Source organism: Theropithecus gelada, chromosome 8 (assembly GCF_003255815.1).
Source record: "Theropithecus gelada isolate Dixy chromosome 8, Tgel_1.0, whole genome shotgun sequence".
NCBI classification, from domain to species: Eukaryota; Metazoa; Chordata; class Mammalia; order Primates; family Cercopithecidae; genus Theropithecus; species Theropithecus gelada.
Window position 1 is genome coordinate 89,840,567 of NC_037676.1, and position 16,509 is coordinate 89,857,075.

The window sequence follows — 16,509 nt, forward strand, 5'->3', positions numbered from 1 at the left end:
TATATTGAAACCTGATAAGGGCTTTACAAAATAAGAAATTATTGGCCAACCTCATTAATAAAAAATATATAATATATTATTTTTAATATAGAATATATATTTAATATATATTAATAAAAATATATAGTTTTTTATTATATGTAATATAGCAATATATAAGTATATTGAATCCAGAAATATATAGAAAACACTATACATCATGACCAAGTTTGATTTATTACAAAATTTAAGATTCATTTAACAATAACAAAGTGTTAATATATTTTACCATGTTTACAGAATAAATGATAGACATCATTTGGTCATCACTTTTCAGACTCTTAGTTTTACATTTTTTTGCTCAATGAACTCAGATACAGTGTTATTTCTATCGCTATCATTGAGGTTTCACAGCTTTCTGTAAGTATTGTAATGAAAATATGTCAACTCTTGAGGGCATTCTTCTTTAGGAAAACCTGATAACAGCAGGATCTTTTAAATTACATCCTGTAGATCAATTTGACATTAGTTTTTCAGCTGTCCCTCCTGAGGTCTCTCTGAAGGTACAAAGAAAAGGAAACAATCATTCTTTTATGGCTATCATAATTGCTGAAATGGAATCACATGGTATTTCTGCACCCTCCTTGCGAAAGTATGCCTCTTTGTTTGTTGAAATGTTGTGAGAAAAAAAGAGAAAAGTTTTATTGTGTGTCAAAGTTTGCTGATAATCGGAGATGACATCTTCCCACTTTGGATTCCTGTCTCTTACAGTTACCTGAGATAGAGAGAGACAACCCCATTTCAAATAAAATCTACCTACTTAATGACCACTCTCTTTCATGCTGCTATTATGGTTTTGCTATTTAAATATAATGTTATAATAATGCTTTAGGCGCAACTGATTCCTAATTTTGTTTTACCTACATATTACTTTCCCTACTATAAATTGTTTGCTTGATTTTCTAAATTATTAAATGCAACATCATGATCTGAGTAAGGTAAGGTTGGTATAAAAACTTGAATAATAATGCTAACATTTATTATGACAAAATGATGTTCCCATAGTTTCACATCCATAAAATTGAGAGAAATTTTGCACAATTCTGGGTTGTGCCCTATGTCAATTAAAAACAATACCCGAAACTTATAATGAGATAATTATCCGCTTTTACTGTTTTATCAAGCTAGACAGAACTTAGCTAAAATCCTAGCAATGCCAATTGCTTAATTTTCCTGAGACATCAATTTCTCATTTGTAAAATTGTGGCAAGGCTACCTATCTGGTACCAATTTCTGTGAGGACTGCATGAAATGATGGCAATTGCAGATTCTGTGATCTGGTACCTAGCACTTAGTATGGATAATCAAATTTGAGTTTCCTTGGCTCACTTCTTGTACCAAAAAAATTCATTTATGTATCCCATTGACAGACCCAAAGGGTACAGTTCCTTAATTGATTTAATTTGACCAGGGATATACCCTTAATCTAATATAAACAAATTTATAGATGTGGATAAACCAATCATCCTTTCTCAATAAATAATATAAACTTTGTCAACTAATGGAGCCAACTGTTAGCTTCTGGAATAAAATTATGTAAACTTGGACTTGGGGCTCCCATATTTACTAGGTGTTATACAAGATGAGATTATGGAAGCATTGAGCAGATAATGGAAGGGAAAACAAAGTCAACAGCATGACAAGGACTTCACAGTTCCCCCTGTAAAGAGCGAACACCCTTCATTCCTGATATATGTGGTTTCAGACTCAATTCCCATTACGCCATACCCTGAGAGTCTACTACCTTATTTTGTATGTCCTTTGGAATATACATCTTTTGTATGTTAGTTGGCTTGAATGTGTTCTACTCATTACAATCAAATGAGTTTGGACTATAAAGTTGTTCCACTGCTTTTAAAGTTATGTCATTTAGAGCAGCATATATTAGTTTTCAAAATATTAAGTTGCACCATGGCTTTTTATGAATATTGATTATTCGGTAGACTGTATAAGATTGGCTAATAGGGTTACCGATCCGTAGTCTGGCTTAAAACTACATCTTTACCTTAAAAGTGTTAGTGCTTTCATCTAGGTCTTGAATATTGAAGAAAAAAAATGTAATATGGAGATTACATAAGCCTAGGGAAGAAAAATGACCAAAACAGTTTGCCCAACTGTTTGAATGAGTTGTGCACAAAACACCATGGTCCTAAATTGTGTTACATGTTAATATTTATGTTTATATATATAATTTAAAATGTTTTTATCACAAGTAAAAAGTGAAGTAAAGAAAAAAGTTATTTTTGATTTCATGTAAGAATAAACAAACTCTTCATTATGTCAGCAAAGATTTTGGCTCTTTCTGTATTTTCACTCGTCTGTCTTCTGTGTGTTGGCTGTAGTCCTTGGTCTTGTTTTTCATGCTTTCAAGATGCTGCTGCATGCTTTAAAATTTAACACAACCTTGTCCAAAACATAAAGGGCAGTTGATCATCCTAGGTTGTTTTTGTCTCCTGGATCACTGACCTTCCCGAAAGCACGCCCCCCCAGCATACTTCCTCCTAAATCCTATTGGTTTGATTTGGGTAGGGTAGCCAGATATACTCTGTTGTGCAAGCAGAATTATGAATGCTTCCTTTTTATTCTCAAACATGCCCATACTTCAATAAGAAATTATCCACCTGCTCTTGGTTTGGGTAACATGCCTATATCTTAGGAGCATAAGATCCCCCTGCAAAAAAAGGCGCCCCCCCAAAAAGAAACCCTCAAAAAAACAAAAACAAAAAACCTCAGATATCTAGTGTTTCAACCTCTGTCATGGAAAGTGAATCTGCCAGCGGATAAATGAATGGCTTTGAGGTAGACAACCACTAATGTCTGCCACATGTTAGGTACTAAACAATTTCCAATTTCTGAATATAAAGTGGGACATTGTGTAAATTAGTCTAAATTATTGATACTAAAATTTTATGGGATGATCTTGTTGTATGTGAATGTGAACTTAGAAAGAAGTACTAATGAATCAATTTAATTATTAGGGGAAATTTAATTTTGTCTACTATTTTGAAATATTGATTAAAATAGGATTAGCAACTGCTCTTTTTATTTATAAAAATTATCTTTTGATGGTATTCTAAGTGTTTTCTTTTGTTTTCATCTAGAATTAGACCCAGTGACCAAGCAACTTATGCTCCAAACAGCGAAACCAACTTTTGGCCATCTGACAGACGTAAGTAAAATGTTCAAGTTATAATAAATGTCACTCTTCATAGTAATTAAATGCAAACATTTATTATTTATTGTTTTTTAATGTCTAGTAGCCTTCCTATTAAGATAAGTGTAATGTTATCTGCTCTAGAAAATAATGACATAAGACATTTGTAAAAGTTCTTATAATGAACCATCCACCTACTTATGTGTTTTAATTTTACTCTAAGATACTATTTTTGGTAAAATATTTATAACATCCTTAAAAAACTTTCAGTCTGTCTCAACAAAATTATTCTTGTAATAATCCTTACCTCAAAGAGTTTTACATTTTTAGAGAGGAATATAAACATTTAAATAGATATTTCAAAGGTCAGGGGTCAGTCTTTTTTTTGTTTGTTTTTTTAGTTTTATTGTGTCCATTTTATATGAATAAAATATTGTAGTTTGAACAAATACACCTCATGCCAATCTCTATAAAATTAATATTATAATATGTCCATAGAATGCATAAAGAACCACTACGCATTAGTTCAGTCTAGAATATTTAATAACCTATATAAGAAATGTGATTAAAACTTTGAACAAGTTGTTAATATAATGAATATGAACAACATTCAAGACAATAGGTTCCGTAGGAGTCTGGAGAAGTCCAGATGGACTGATGGTATTGCTCCTCATGAAAAGACTGCAAAACCCAAATGACCTCAGCTCTCACGGCCATATATAGAGAATGGTTGTCTGTAAAAGGTGGCAGACTGTGATGTGTGATATAAGGATGTTAAAAGAAGCCAAAGGGAGAAGGAAATGGATTGGCAGTTTACCCAAGTAGGATCTGGGAGGAACAGAAATACCTAAAGGAGTTTTTAAAAGATTAAATTGTTTATAGTGTGGTGCTAAATGTCTCTGTCTCCTAACAAAATCCTTAGTGAAATCCATCTGACTCATTCTGATGTTTTCAGTGTTTCCTTATGGTTGAATTTGAACACATGCTGTGTCTTCCTTTTTGACTAAAGTGTAATGAGAACAGTAGTTCCCCCAAAGAGGGCAACATTGGGGTTAAAATTTGAGAGCTCATCTGCTATTTGTGAATTAGGGTGCAACTTTCAGTTGTCTTTTGGATTAAATCATCTTGATGAAAGTGCAATGAGTGTTTCCTTGCCATGGTTACCAAATGACTCAAATGATGGTAGTTGGTGTGTGATCACAAGGAGAAGGACATTATGAGGTGAGCATTTGCTAGTTTGTACCAACAAAAATTGCATATTCCCTGAATTTAAGTTCTAACTACTGACTCTGCTGATACAAGTGGAGCTTTGCCTGAGTCAGCTAAGCAGGACAAGTTTGGAGTTGAGGGAAGATACTTTCTTTATAGCTAAGCCTTCAGACTGGGATAGGAAACAATAGTCCAAAAAGTATGTAGAAAAGAGTCTCCTCAATTCCTTAGTTGGGACAGGAGCTTAAATCTTTGTAAATCTTGGATGTTGTCTTCCCCTTAAGATTTTTTTTTTTTTTTTCTGGTAGGGAAGAAAAGAGAGGAAAACATCTTTTTCTGTAGGAAATACAGCAGTGATAGATGTTACTCAGCAGGATTAGTGGGGATAGGAAATGCTGAAAAGGACTGACTAACTGGCCAGAACTGCCACCCTCCTAAGAAACCTGGATTATGCCTTCCAGGGATCCAGGCATAGTGAGGAGTGTGATGTATCAGGATAGCAGACATTTGAAAGGCAGTGGAAAAAGCAAAATGAAGCAAGGAGAAACTCCTAGGTTGGAAGTGTGTCTAGAGATATGTAGAAGAAAACAGACATTTCTAATTAAATTCTTTTAAGCCGTTTGAAGTGTCAGCTTTACAGTAAACCTTCTGTCTTCCTTCAAAGTCTTCAATTGCTCACTAATGATTTTGATGTAAATAGATTTATTTTTAAATTCTGAGTAGAAAAATGTGCCAACTGAAATTTTCAGTTTCCTGGAGGCAAGAACAGATGCCACATATTAAGCCAGCCACATCTGTTAAACCATGTAGCACAGGAAAAATAAAAGGAAACTTACTTTTTTCTGGCAATATGTTAGTGATTGTTCAAGTGTTCAATTTTAATTGTGCATTTGTCACTATGTGGCTTGTGACAGTTCTCAGGCTACTTTGAACTTTGCTTTTTTTCCCAGCAGGAGCATCTATTTCAGTACTTTGCACAAGCTAGCATTATTTTAACTAATTCCAGCAGGGTCAAAATTAAATGAGTAGGTTATATATCTCTATAAAACACCCACCTGCATATGTTATGCACTTGCTTCATACTGATCAGCATTTTTCTACAGACATGGTGATATGGTTTGGCTGTGTCCCCACCCAAATTTCATCCTCAATTCCCACATGTTGTGGGAGGGACTCAGTGGGAGGTAATTATTCAATTACCATGGAGGCAGATCTTTCCCTTGCTGTTCTTGTGATAGCTAATAAGTCTCACAAGATCTGATGGTTTTATAAAAGGGAATTTTCCTGCACAAGCGCTCTTCTCTTGTCTGCTGCCATGTGAAACGTGCCTTTCACCTTCTGCCATGATTGTGAGGCCTCCCCACCCACATGGAACTGTGAGTCTAATAAACCTCTTTCTTTTGTATATCGCCCAGTCTTGGGTATGTCTTCATCAGCAGCATGAAAACAGACTAATATACATGGAATTACTTTGACTAGTTTATTAAATGGGGAGTTTCAGACATAGCTCAGTTTTGCCTGAATAATGATTGGATGATTAAACAAAGTCAAATTTTTATGTATGGTGCCACAAAGAGAACCTTTACCAATAGGACCTCACTCCTGCCCACCTGTTCAAATAATATTTAATTCTCCTGTGTTTACTTCTAAAAACATCATTATTTACATTTTACAGCTAACCTACAATTAATCTGGAATTGACAATTGTCTATAGAGTGAATTTAAGTTGAAGAGTTTTATTATCCATATGAATATTCAGTTTTCTCAGTCACATGTGTAAAAAAGACCATTATCTACTCACTAAACTACATTGTCACCATTGTTATAAATTAGGTGACTGTATATATGTTATTATATTCTATATTTTACAAAATAGTTGCATTTGTCTATCCCCATCTCGATGCCACAGTTATTTAATTTGGGGGTTTTTATATAAATTTTGATATATTTAGTGGAGTAAATCCTCCTACTTTGTTCTTTCTCATGGCTGTCTTATCAATTCCCCTCTCTTTTGGATTTACATTTAAGTTTTGGAAACAAATTGGCTTGTCAATATCTACAAAAATAACCTACTGTAATTTTAAGGTTTTATTTTTATCTTTGCTTTTCACTGGTTTTACTTTGGTGTGCTTACATATGGTTTTGGTTTTATTCCTACTTCTTCTGTTTAGGTTTTACAGGTTTTACAGGTTTTTTGAATGTATGCATTTGTCTTTCATTAGCTTGAGAAAATTTTCAGCCAGAATTTTATCAAATAATTCTCTGCCTCATTCTTTTTTCTCTCCTTTTGGGGCTCCATTTAAACATACATGAGAAATTTTGCCTGTATGTGTCTTTCCTCCTACATATTTTTTGGGTATTTCTTAATCTTTTAATCTCTATTTCAGTTCTCATATTTTAATTGCTCTTCCTTCCTGTTTATTAATTCTATTTTCTGCTCTTTTTAATTTGGGGTTGATCTATCTATTGAATTCTTCATTTCCAATTATATAGATCCCAATTATCAGGTGATATTCTATATTTTTTATCCTTTTAGTCCAACTTTTCTACTATTTCTTGAACATATCAAAGTTATTTTAAACTTCTGTCTACTAATGTTAATATCTGAATCTTTGGTGCATCAAGATATCTAATTGTATTTTTTTTTCCTGATTCTCTGTCACATAGTCTTGCTCTTCTTATACTTGGTAATTTTCAGTTGAATGCTGGATATTTTGTACAAAACTTTTATAGACTTCAAATAATAACTTCTTCATGATAGGATTATTAATTTCTTTGTAGGCAATTGGAATGGAGGATTGATCACTTTAAGCAATCAGGGAAAATTGAGCCCACGTCCCAAGAGTGGCAAGCCTCAGTCTACTTCTTCATCCCTGTTACTCTTCAGGGTTTTCAATGGGATTGGAAAATATCACTTGGGCCTCACCCCTGTCAAGTCCTAAACTCTAATTTTGTTTCTTTAAGGAAGACTGATGAAATCTCAGCATTTTTCCAACAGCTTTTGGCTTAGCTTTTGAGCCTCTTGTCCTGCACACACATCTTGATGGAATAATCATGTGTTTGAGTCCCTTAAAGTCCTTTAAAGTCTCTAATTTTGTCATCGTGGACACGCGAGACTACCCAAAGCTCAGCTGGTTTCTCTGTTCTCTAGCAATGTACCTCCTCTGCCGAGGCAAATTCCTTGAGCAGCATCAGTAACAGACCCCAAAATAGTAGTCAGTTCCACGTTGATACTTCAGCTTCTCTAGATTACCATACCTTTATGACTTCATGAAATTAGCACATCTCTGAAGACTTTAAGGACATAATTTTTCCCCCAGCTCAGCAGGAGCATAATTGTGCTCAGCGGGAGCAATGGTCTATCACAAACTAACCTACTCTGTACAGAAGCAGAAATTCTGAATATATTTTACTGAAAAAGATCAAGTGAAACCTGATCTCTAGGTTAGTTTTAATATTCTCTTTGGTCCTACCACTTCATTATGGATTTTTATCTGAAGGATGTGCCTAATTCAAAGTACATTTTGAAGAAAATGGTTGACATTGTTTTTCCCCAAAAATGATCCAAGACTACCTGTTAGCTCACCAGTATCTGAAACATTGAAATAGAATCTCCTCTGCACCCACATGTCTTTCACCACAGGAATAATTTTATGTAAGACAATTAGTTTAACTATCCTGTCTTTTAAACTTGTATATTCTAAGATTTTGCCAGGGGCAAGAAGTGGCAAAACTGTTTTCTCTCAATTGATACTGTGTAGAATAAATTGAGTTATTTCAAGGAAGGTAATTGGTGCCCATGATTTGGTAAATAAATGAGGTTCAGGGAAAGCAACAGAAATAACATAGATATAAGAGTAATTGTTGACAGAATGTGGAAAAAAAAGTTATAGAGAGATTAAAGACCACACGTTGAATTAGGGATGACTCACTAAGTTGAAGAAAGGAGCAGAGTGAATAAGAAAAAAACATTTAAAACATAGTAAGTCAAGTTTAATATAATTGTCTACCAAAATAATAATGAATTTTACCCTAGGCATAGAATAAAACTTATTGGAAGAATAGTAATTTTAAAAGTGTGAAAAGATAGTTGGGACACATTGTAGCTGGTGAAAAGTCATTCTGTGATTACTCTTGAACTAAATCAGATTTGTAACAGAGCAGAACAATTTGATTTAGTTTTTAAAGATAAATGTCAAAAAGTTTACCCTAGTTATTTAAGAAATATGTAGTAAATGGGAAGGCAGATGGAAAATTAAGAAGTTTCTTCTTATTCGGGCCTTCCCTAGTCCTGAGTTTCATCTGCCAGTGAATATGTTGCTTGCTGAAATTTTCTGAAAAGTCTCCATTAAAACATATGTGTTGCATACAAAAAAAGGAATGATTAAATTCTCTCTGAAAAAGTCTGTTTATGATAACTGTTCCAATGTCTCCCATTTCACATGACAGAAGTCAGGAGCACAGCAATAGTGAAGAGGGCAACACACAGCTAGGAGAACACATGCAGCCTGGAGACTGTGCTCTTGGCATTTCCCGCTTACTTGAGTTGTTGACATTTAAAGACAGAAAAGAACATGGGCTAGCAAAACGGAAGAAGCTTGTAGGCGTAATGTTTCTTCACCCCACGATGCCTGTGGTATGTGTATCTTTTCCAGCTTCTTTTTTGGCACACGATGGGTGACAAGTTACAGAGCAGACTGAACTTTCAAAATAAAGAAAGGGATTATTTTTGTTTTCTCATATTTTTTCCTATTTAGCTTATTCAAAACAAATTCATGAATTTCAACACGGAATACATGACAGGCTCCCCTCTGGGGCTTTCTGAGGTTATATTTTTTCTCCCATGACCCTCTGAAGTTTCTAACCCAGGATATTTCAAATGGATGTCAGACACTTACATTTTTAAAAATTTCATAAGAGATTATGTGAAAACTCCTTTCAAACTTGGGAACATTTTCCTGGCATCAATTATAAACTTAAATAAATAAACTCTTGTTGTTTGGTCCTGAAATAAAAGCCAAACTAATTTTTAGGACCCTTAGACAAATCCAGGTTGCCTGTTTAAGTCTGTATACTTTTCTTATTGTAGCCCTTATCTTTCAAAAGATGAAGATAATCCTATTTTAGTTCCACTAGCTCTTAAAACAGTTGGTTTTGTACTGGATAAGAAAAAATAAAAGAGTAATGTTAGAAAAAGTCAGGAAGGATAACCCAGAAATAACTGTCACTTATTTTCACTCGGTTAAGAATCGGTGGTTGAAAAGTTTTGAAAACATGCCATTTAGCCCTTTGCTTAGATATAAAACTTTTAAAATTCTCCTTTAAAAAACCCTTTTAAAATGCACATATTATGGAAAATATACAAAAATAAAGATGGATATAATAAATGACTAAATTTTTGTTGAAAGTGATATTGTATCTCCTTTTATCGAGGTATCCATATGAACACATGAGCACACATGCATGCAGCAAACAGCCTCTAAGACAAGGTGAAAATATGCACACCACAGTGTATTGCTTGGTGAAGCCATGTTATCTGATGGCTCTGTCCATCCATATTAGATTGCTTTGGCTTTTGCCGAATTGTGTTCTGTGTGATAGCACAGCCTAATGTGAGGACATTATTACCAAAAATGTCAGAGCTCTTCTGAAAGTACTATAAGGATGTAGGTACAGATGAAATTTCCAATATTCTTTTTATTAAGAAATATGGGACATGTTTTTCTGGTTTTAGTGCCAGGAATAGGTCTTCTCCTGAATGACTACTTTGTTTTTATTTCAAGGATACTATGACCCATTAAATGAATCACTGATCCTTCTAGATCAATCCTACTAGAAAGCTTTGGCCTAAATTTGTGACCCATCTCCATCAGATGTACAGGAACACTAGTAATGTGCTCAGTATACTCATCTCACTTCTGACATCAGCTCATTTTCCTATCCTCATTTTCCCTCTGTCCCAATTTTTTTCAGTCAGCATATATTTTATTTTGAAGTTGTATATATATATATATGTAATGTGTTGCTATATATATACACATATATGTATATATACAATAAGAAGCTCTTTAAAGATACATCTTTTAACACAAACAATAAATAAACTGAATCCAGATTTATTACCTAGTGCCAACTATCTAATTTAAATCATTTTAATTGTAATCAATATAACCAAAATGATATAATTTTGTGATAATATTCTTTTGATTACTAGTGTGTTATTTAATTTATGGTTTCTATAATAAATAAAGAAATATAAAAATAAGATTATTACCAGATAATTTTAGAAACAGTATTTTTTTTGTTCATTTGCTTAATAATAATGTATAATAAAGGAGAATGGACTGAAGAAATAATTATACTATTAATATAATTCATAAAATATTTTAATTAAGTAGATAAAATAGACTGTTATTTTTAGGTATCTTTTAAATAATCTCAATAGACCAGCACTTAATTTTTTAATATAGTCAATTTATTCTATTACATTTCCAGTCATAAACATTATAATTACAGTAGATTGTTCAAACTGTATGATACATGATTTTTAAATTGCAAACTGAAATTTTCTTCAAGAGAAATGTAGATAAAAGCTAGAAACACAGAAGAATTTTCCAACACTCTAGCATGCATGACTGTGTTACTTTATATTTCTACCATATCAATTATAAATATAAAGTTTAAGAAGTGAAAAACAAATATTAAGTTCCATTTGAAAAGTACTCTGATTCTAATTTGAACAAATCTCTTTTAAAAGTATTCTTGATTTAATATTCTTTTCATGCATAATTGTTGTGAGAAATTATCTTTTAATTATAGTTTTCCAGAAGACAAAATAATCTAAAGCAAATTTCCAGAATGTGGCAATGATTTATGCTTTTTAAAACAGGTTTTCAAGACATTTCCCTTATTGGAACAATCATTTTTGCATAAATAATTTAAAAACAATAAAAAGATTCTCTATTGTTTTAACAGAAGTTGTAGTTTTGAAAAAAAACAAGGCAGCCATGCTTTTGAATTTACAATGAAACTATCATTTTTGCCATTTACTTGTATATGTAGGATACAATATATTATTACTCACGAAATGCACAAAGTACAGATAGTGAACGCAAATTGGTGAATTTATGCCTGTTATTCGATGTATAATTAATGTTGTTAGGCTTTTCTTATTGTAAATTTATAAGAAATACTGATAAATGTATTTATCCATAAATAAATCATGTCATATGATAAAATCTGTATTTAACAAAATGACAGAGGAGTTTACCAAAGCTCTACTACTTAACTGTGTTGACAACCCCCAGAGAGCTAATGACCCAAAGGTTTCCATCGTAATTGTCTAAACTCAATTTCGTAGGAAATTCAGGTCACCATATGAAATATTTATTTTTTATTCCATAGACAAATATTGACAGTCTAATATAGGACAGGTTCTATTGTTAGTCACACTGACTTAATTCAGCACTTATCACTTCCACATATGTAGTGACTTTCTAATGGCCATGAATTTATTCTCAGGACCAAAGGCTGCAATTCTAAGGAAAAATATAATTTCCTACTTTAGAATTGGATTTTTTTTCATATCTTAGAAGATTAGTGTTCTTCACATTTAGAGGGTTTACTAAAAATCTAAAGTCACTTATTCATGGTTTTTTTCCACATACTTTCACATAGTGATAAATATTTAGCTATGTTTAGATCTGTCTTTAAAATGATTCGGGATTTAATTGCATAAGAACTCTACGTATATGTATATGAGAGAGAAAAAAGGTGAGAATGGAAAAGACAGGAAGTAAAGAGAATTTGAGTGATGGGCTGGTAGACATAGAAATTTGCAAAATTGAACTTATAACAATGATATACATGAACTGAATAGCAATTACAGTAATCCTGGAAATTTGTAACATAAAAATCAAAATACCAATGTGATATGACCAGTGTTTGTGGCATTCCATTCTTAAAATATACTTGTAAACTTTTAGATTAAATTATCATATGCATATAATAAAATCATACAGTTCTTAAGTGAACTGGACAATGAATTTGTATTAAGTGGCAGCACTCATGTAACCACTTCAAAGTTCCTAATATAGAATACTACTAGCACTCAAAAAAACCTCCTTCATTTCTACTCCCAATCATTCATCTTCCCCAAAGTTAACAATCCGTCTAATTTTCTGATAAGATTAGTTTTACCTGTTCTTGAACTTTATATAAATGGTACTACGTACTGTGCATTATTTTGCCACTGGCTTTGCCTTGCTAGTGCTGTCTATGTAATCTATCAATCAACACTGATGTGTATAGCAGCTGTTGGTTCTTTTACACTGACAAATTATAATTCATGATGTAAACATGCTACTATTTCATGGTACAATTATATACAATTGATTCCACCATTTATAAGCAGTTTTTTTTTTTTTTTTTAAGTTTTTAGTTATTAAGAATACTGCTGTGAATTCTAGTTCCAGGAAAGAACTACCTGGACTCTTCCCTAACTCTCTTTCTAAATGCAGCTATAGAATCTGAACAGAAAGCATATCACAACTATTGACCATTCTGAAAAGTAAACAATGACGTTTAAATTGGGGAAGAAGATCAGAATTCAAAATTATACCAAACCGGCATGAGTGTTTTTCTCCTTTGTTATTCACGTTGCTTGGCCCAGTAGGTAGGCACAGCCTCAGAATTACAAAGCAGAGTGAGGTAACTAATGCCTAAGCTTTCTGGCCAAAGACATGGGAAGAATAACCATAGGGAACTGGAAAATAACAGAGAGATAAATGAAAGCACTCACGAAAGTGACCCCATAAATTTGAGAATTCCTAAGTGCACACTAGAGCCACACATGCAAAGATTTGTTCTTCATAGGCTTTAAAAAAGACTGAAGCTGAGTCAGCAGATAGACCACCACCCTTGCTGGCCACTGGATTGCCACACATCAAGGAGCACTTCAAAGACTGAAAACTGAACAGACTATGAACCATAGCCCACACAGGGTGTGTTGGAACTTGCAACGTAAATCTAATCAGGCTATTGCCTGTTTAAACACAATGTCATCATTCTCAAAGGGATTGAAATAAGACCTATATATTACAATTATATAAAATACAGAATAAGTTTTACTATAAAATATAAAATTAACTACACATATCCAAAATAAAATATATGTATATGGGTATATGTGTGTATGTGTTTATATAAATGTGTGTGTATTTATGTTGGTGAATGCAATCATGCCTTATTTGGATATGGAAAATGACATATTTATTCATTCTTTTTATCCCTTATGTTTTAAAATGTATTTTTCTGACTCATTACACTGGTTTGTACATCCAAACAAACCGGTGATAACTGAATGAAGTGATGACGAAAGAGTTTCAATCTTTCACTATGTTTGCTACATGTTTGTATGTATGTACCCTGTCAGATCAAGAGAATTCTCTAAAGTTTTAGTTTGCTGAGGGCTTTTATTAAATGAATGTTAAATTATACAAACTGTTCTGCATTTATTATTCTGAAAGAATAATAAAATTTATCTTTGTTATTTTAAAATAAGATTCTGATGCCTTTTCACATGTTAAAGTAACATTAGCTTATGTAATAAAATCAATTTGGTATTGTTTTATTATAAATCTGAGTTGAATATAGTAATTCCTTATTTAAAATTTTGGGATCTAAATAAGTGTGATGGCCGTGTAATTTTTCTTTCCTTAAATTTTTTCAATTTTTATTTTTAGAGATAGGGTCTCACTGTCACCCAGGCTAAAGTACAGTGGCATAATCACAGCTCACTACAGACTCAAACTTCTGTACTCAAGCAATCCTTCTGCCTCAGCATCCTGAGCAGCCAGGACTACTAGTGTGTACCACCATGACTGGCTAATTTTATTTTTGTTGAGACAAGGGTCTTGCTATATTGCCCAGGCTAGCCTCTAACTCCTGGGCTCAAGCAATGATCCTTTCTTGGCTTCCTAAAGTGCTGGTATTTCAGGTAGGAGCCAGCATGCTCGGCCTCTTTCTTTTAACATATTTGTCCATTTTGTACGAATGTTATGCTGGGTTTTTAAAATATTTTCAGAAGCTTTTAAACAATTCTATGAAAGAGTTTATTCTAAAATAGCATTATTTCTTTTTTAGATTTTTATAAAATATTGAGTAGCCAAGTGGGCCCTGGGTCATAGATTAAATCCTTTAATATAAAGTTATTTATATTTTAAAATGTCTTTTAATGTTGCTTCTAGTAAATTGTATTTTTCAAGAAATCTGTCCATTTACTTTCATTATTTTGTGCCTTCTACATTGTAGTTGAGAAGACAGTGTAAGTCTTGTTCCTTTTTGAAGGTAATGTTTATTCTTTGACTAGTTGTAAATATTTTATTTATTTTTATTGATTTATTATACTTGTACATATTTTGGGAGTACATATGATATTTTGATACCTGTTTACAATGAGTAATGATAAAATCAGGTAATTTGGAGTATTCATTACCCTAAATGTTTATCTTTTCTTTGTGTTGGCAACATTGCAATTTTTCTCTTCTAGTTATTTTGAAACCGACGATCTTTAGTCACTATTGTTTCTCTACTATACTACCAAATACTGAACTCATAGCTTCTATTTATCTGTATTTTTGTACCCCTTAACCAACTTCTGTTTATCCCTTTCTTTCCACTTCCCTTCCCAGCCTCAGGTAGTCACCTTTCTACTCTCCACCACCATGAGATCCACTGTTTTAGCTCCCACACATGAGGGAAAACATATCATATTTGTCTTTCTGTTTCTGGCTTATTTTATTTAACATTATGGAACCTCCCCTTCCATCCAGGTTGCTGCAAATGACAAGATTTAATTTTGTATGATGGAATAATATTCCATTGGGTGGATATAGCACATTTTCTTTATCCATTCATCTGCTGATGGACACAAGTTGCTTGCATATGTTGTATTATAAATAGTGCTGCAGGAAACATGGGAGTTCAGATAGTTCTTCAAAATATATATATTTTTTCTTTTGGATATATACTCGTCAGTGGAATTGCTGGATTACATGGTAGATACACTTTTAGATTTTTTAGGAACTTCCATAATATTTTCTGTAGTGTCTGTACTAATTTACATTTCTACCAACAGTGTACTAGCATTCTCCTCTCTCTCCATCCTCTTCAGCACTTGTTATCTTCACTGATAAACGTCATTCTACCAAATGTGAGGTGATATCACATTGTTGTTTTGATCTGCATTTCCCTGATGATTACTGATGTTAAGTTTTTTTTTTTTTTCCCCATGTACTTGTTGGCTGTTTGTATGTCTTTGCTTGATAAATATCTATTCATTTCCTTTTACCATTTTAAAACGTGATTATTTATTTATTTATTTATTTATTTATTTATTTGCTGTTGGGTTGTTTGAGTTCCTTGTATATTCTGGATATTAGTCCCTTATTGGATGAATGGTTTACAAATATTTTCTCCCATTCTGTAAGCTGTCTCTTCACTGTATTGACCGTTTTCTTTGTTAGGCAGAGGATTTTTAGCTTGATATAATCAAATTTCTCCATTTCTGCTTCTGTTGCCTATACTTTTGAAGTCTGACCCAAAAGAGTTTTGCCCAGATCAATGTCCTGTAGTGTTTCCCCAGTGTTTTCTTTTCATAGTTTCAGTCATACATTTAAGTCTTCAATCCATTTTGAGTTGGTTTTTATACATGATGAAAGATTGGGCACTAGTTTTATTCTTGTGCATATGAATATTCAGTTTTCCCAGCACTATTATTAGAGTCTGTCATTTCCCCAGTGTATGCTCTTGGTGTCTTTGTCAACAATGAATTGGCTGTTAGTACATGGGTTTGTTTCTGAGTTCTTTATTCTGTTCCATTGATCTATGTGTCTGTTTTTAATGACAGTATCATGCTGTTTTGGTTATAAAAGCTTTGTAGTATAATTTGTAGTATAATCAGGTAATGTGATACGTCTAGCTTTGCTCTTTTTGTTCAAGGTTGCTTTAACAATTTGGGGTTGTCTGTAGTTCCATATGAATTTAAGGATTGTTTTTTCTGTCTCTGTGAAGAATGGTTCTTGGTATTTTGATAGGAATTGCATTGA

General features: G+C 32.8%; 1 protein-coding gene across 1 annotated transcript in view; it reads left to right on the forward strand.

The window, feature by feature from the left end:
* The window catches only part of CNBD1 (cyclic nucleotide binding domain containing 1), a 585,185-nt gene that overhangs the window by 535,717 nt on the left and 32,959 nt on the right, over positions 1 to 16,509 (forward strand). The window contains exon 11 of the mRNA XM_025394780.1: positions 3,141 to 3,208. Coding sequence (XP_025250565.1) covers positions 3,141 to 3,208 — 68 coding nt within the window. The remainder of the gene's footprint in view (positions 1 to 3,140; positions 3,209 to 16,509) is intronic.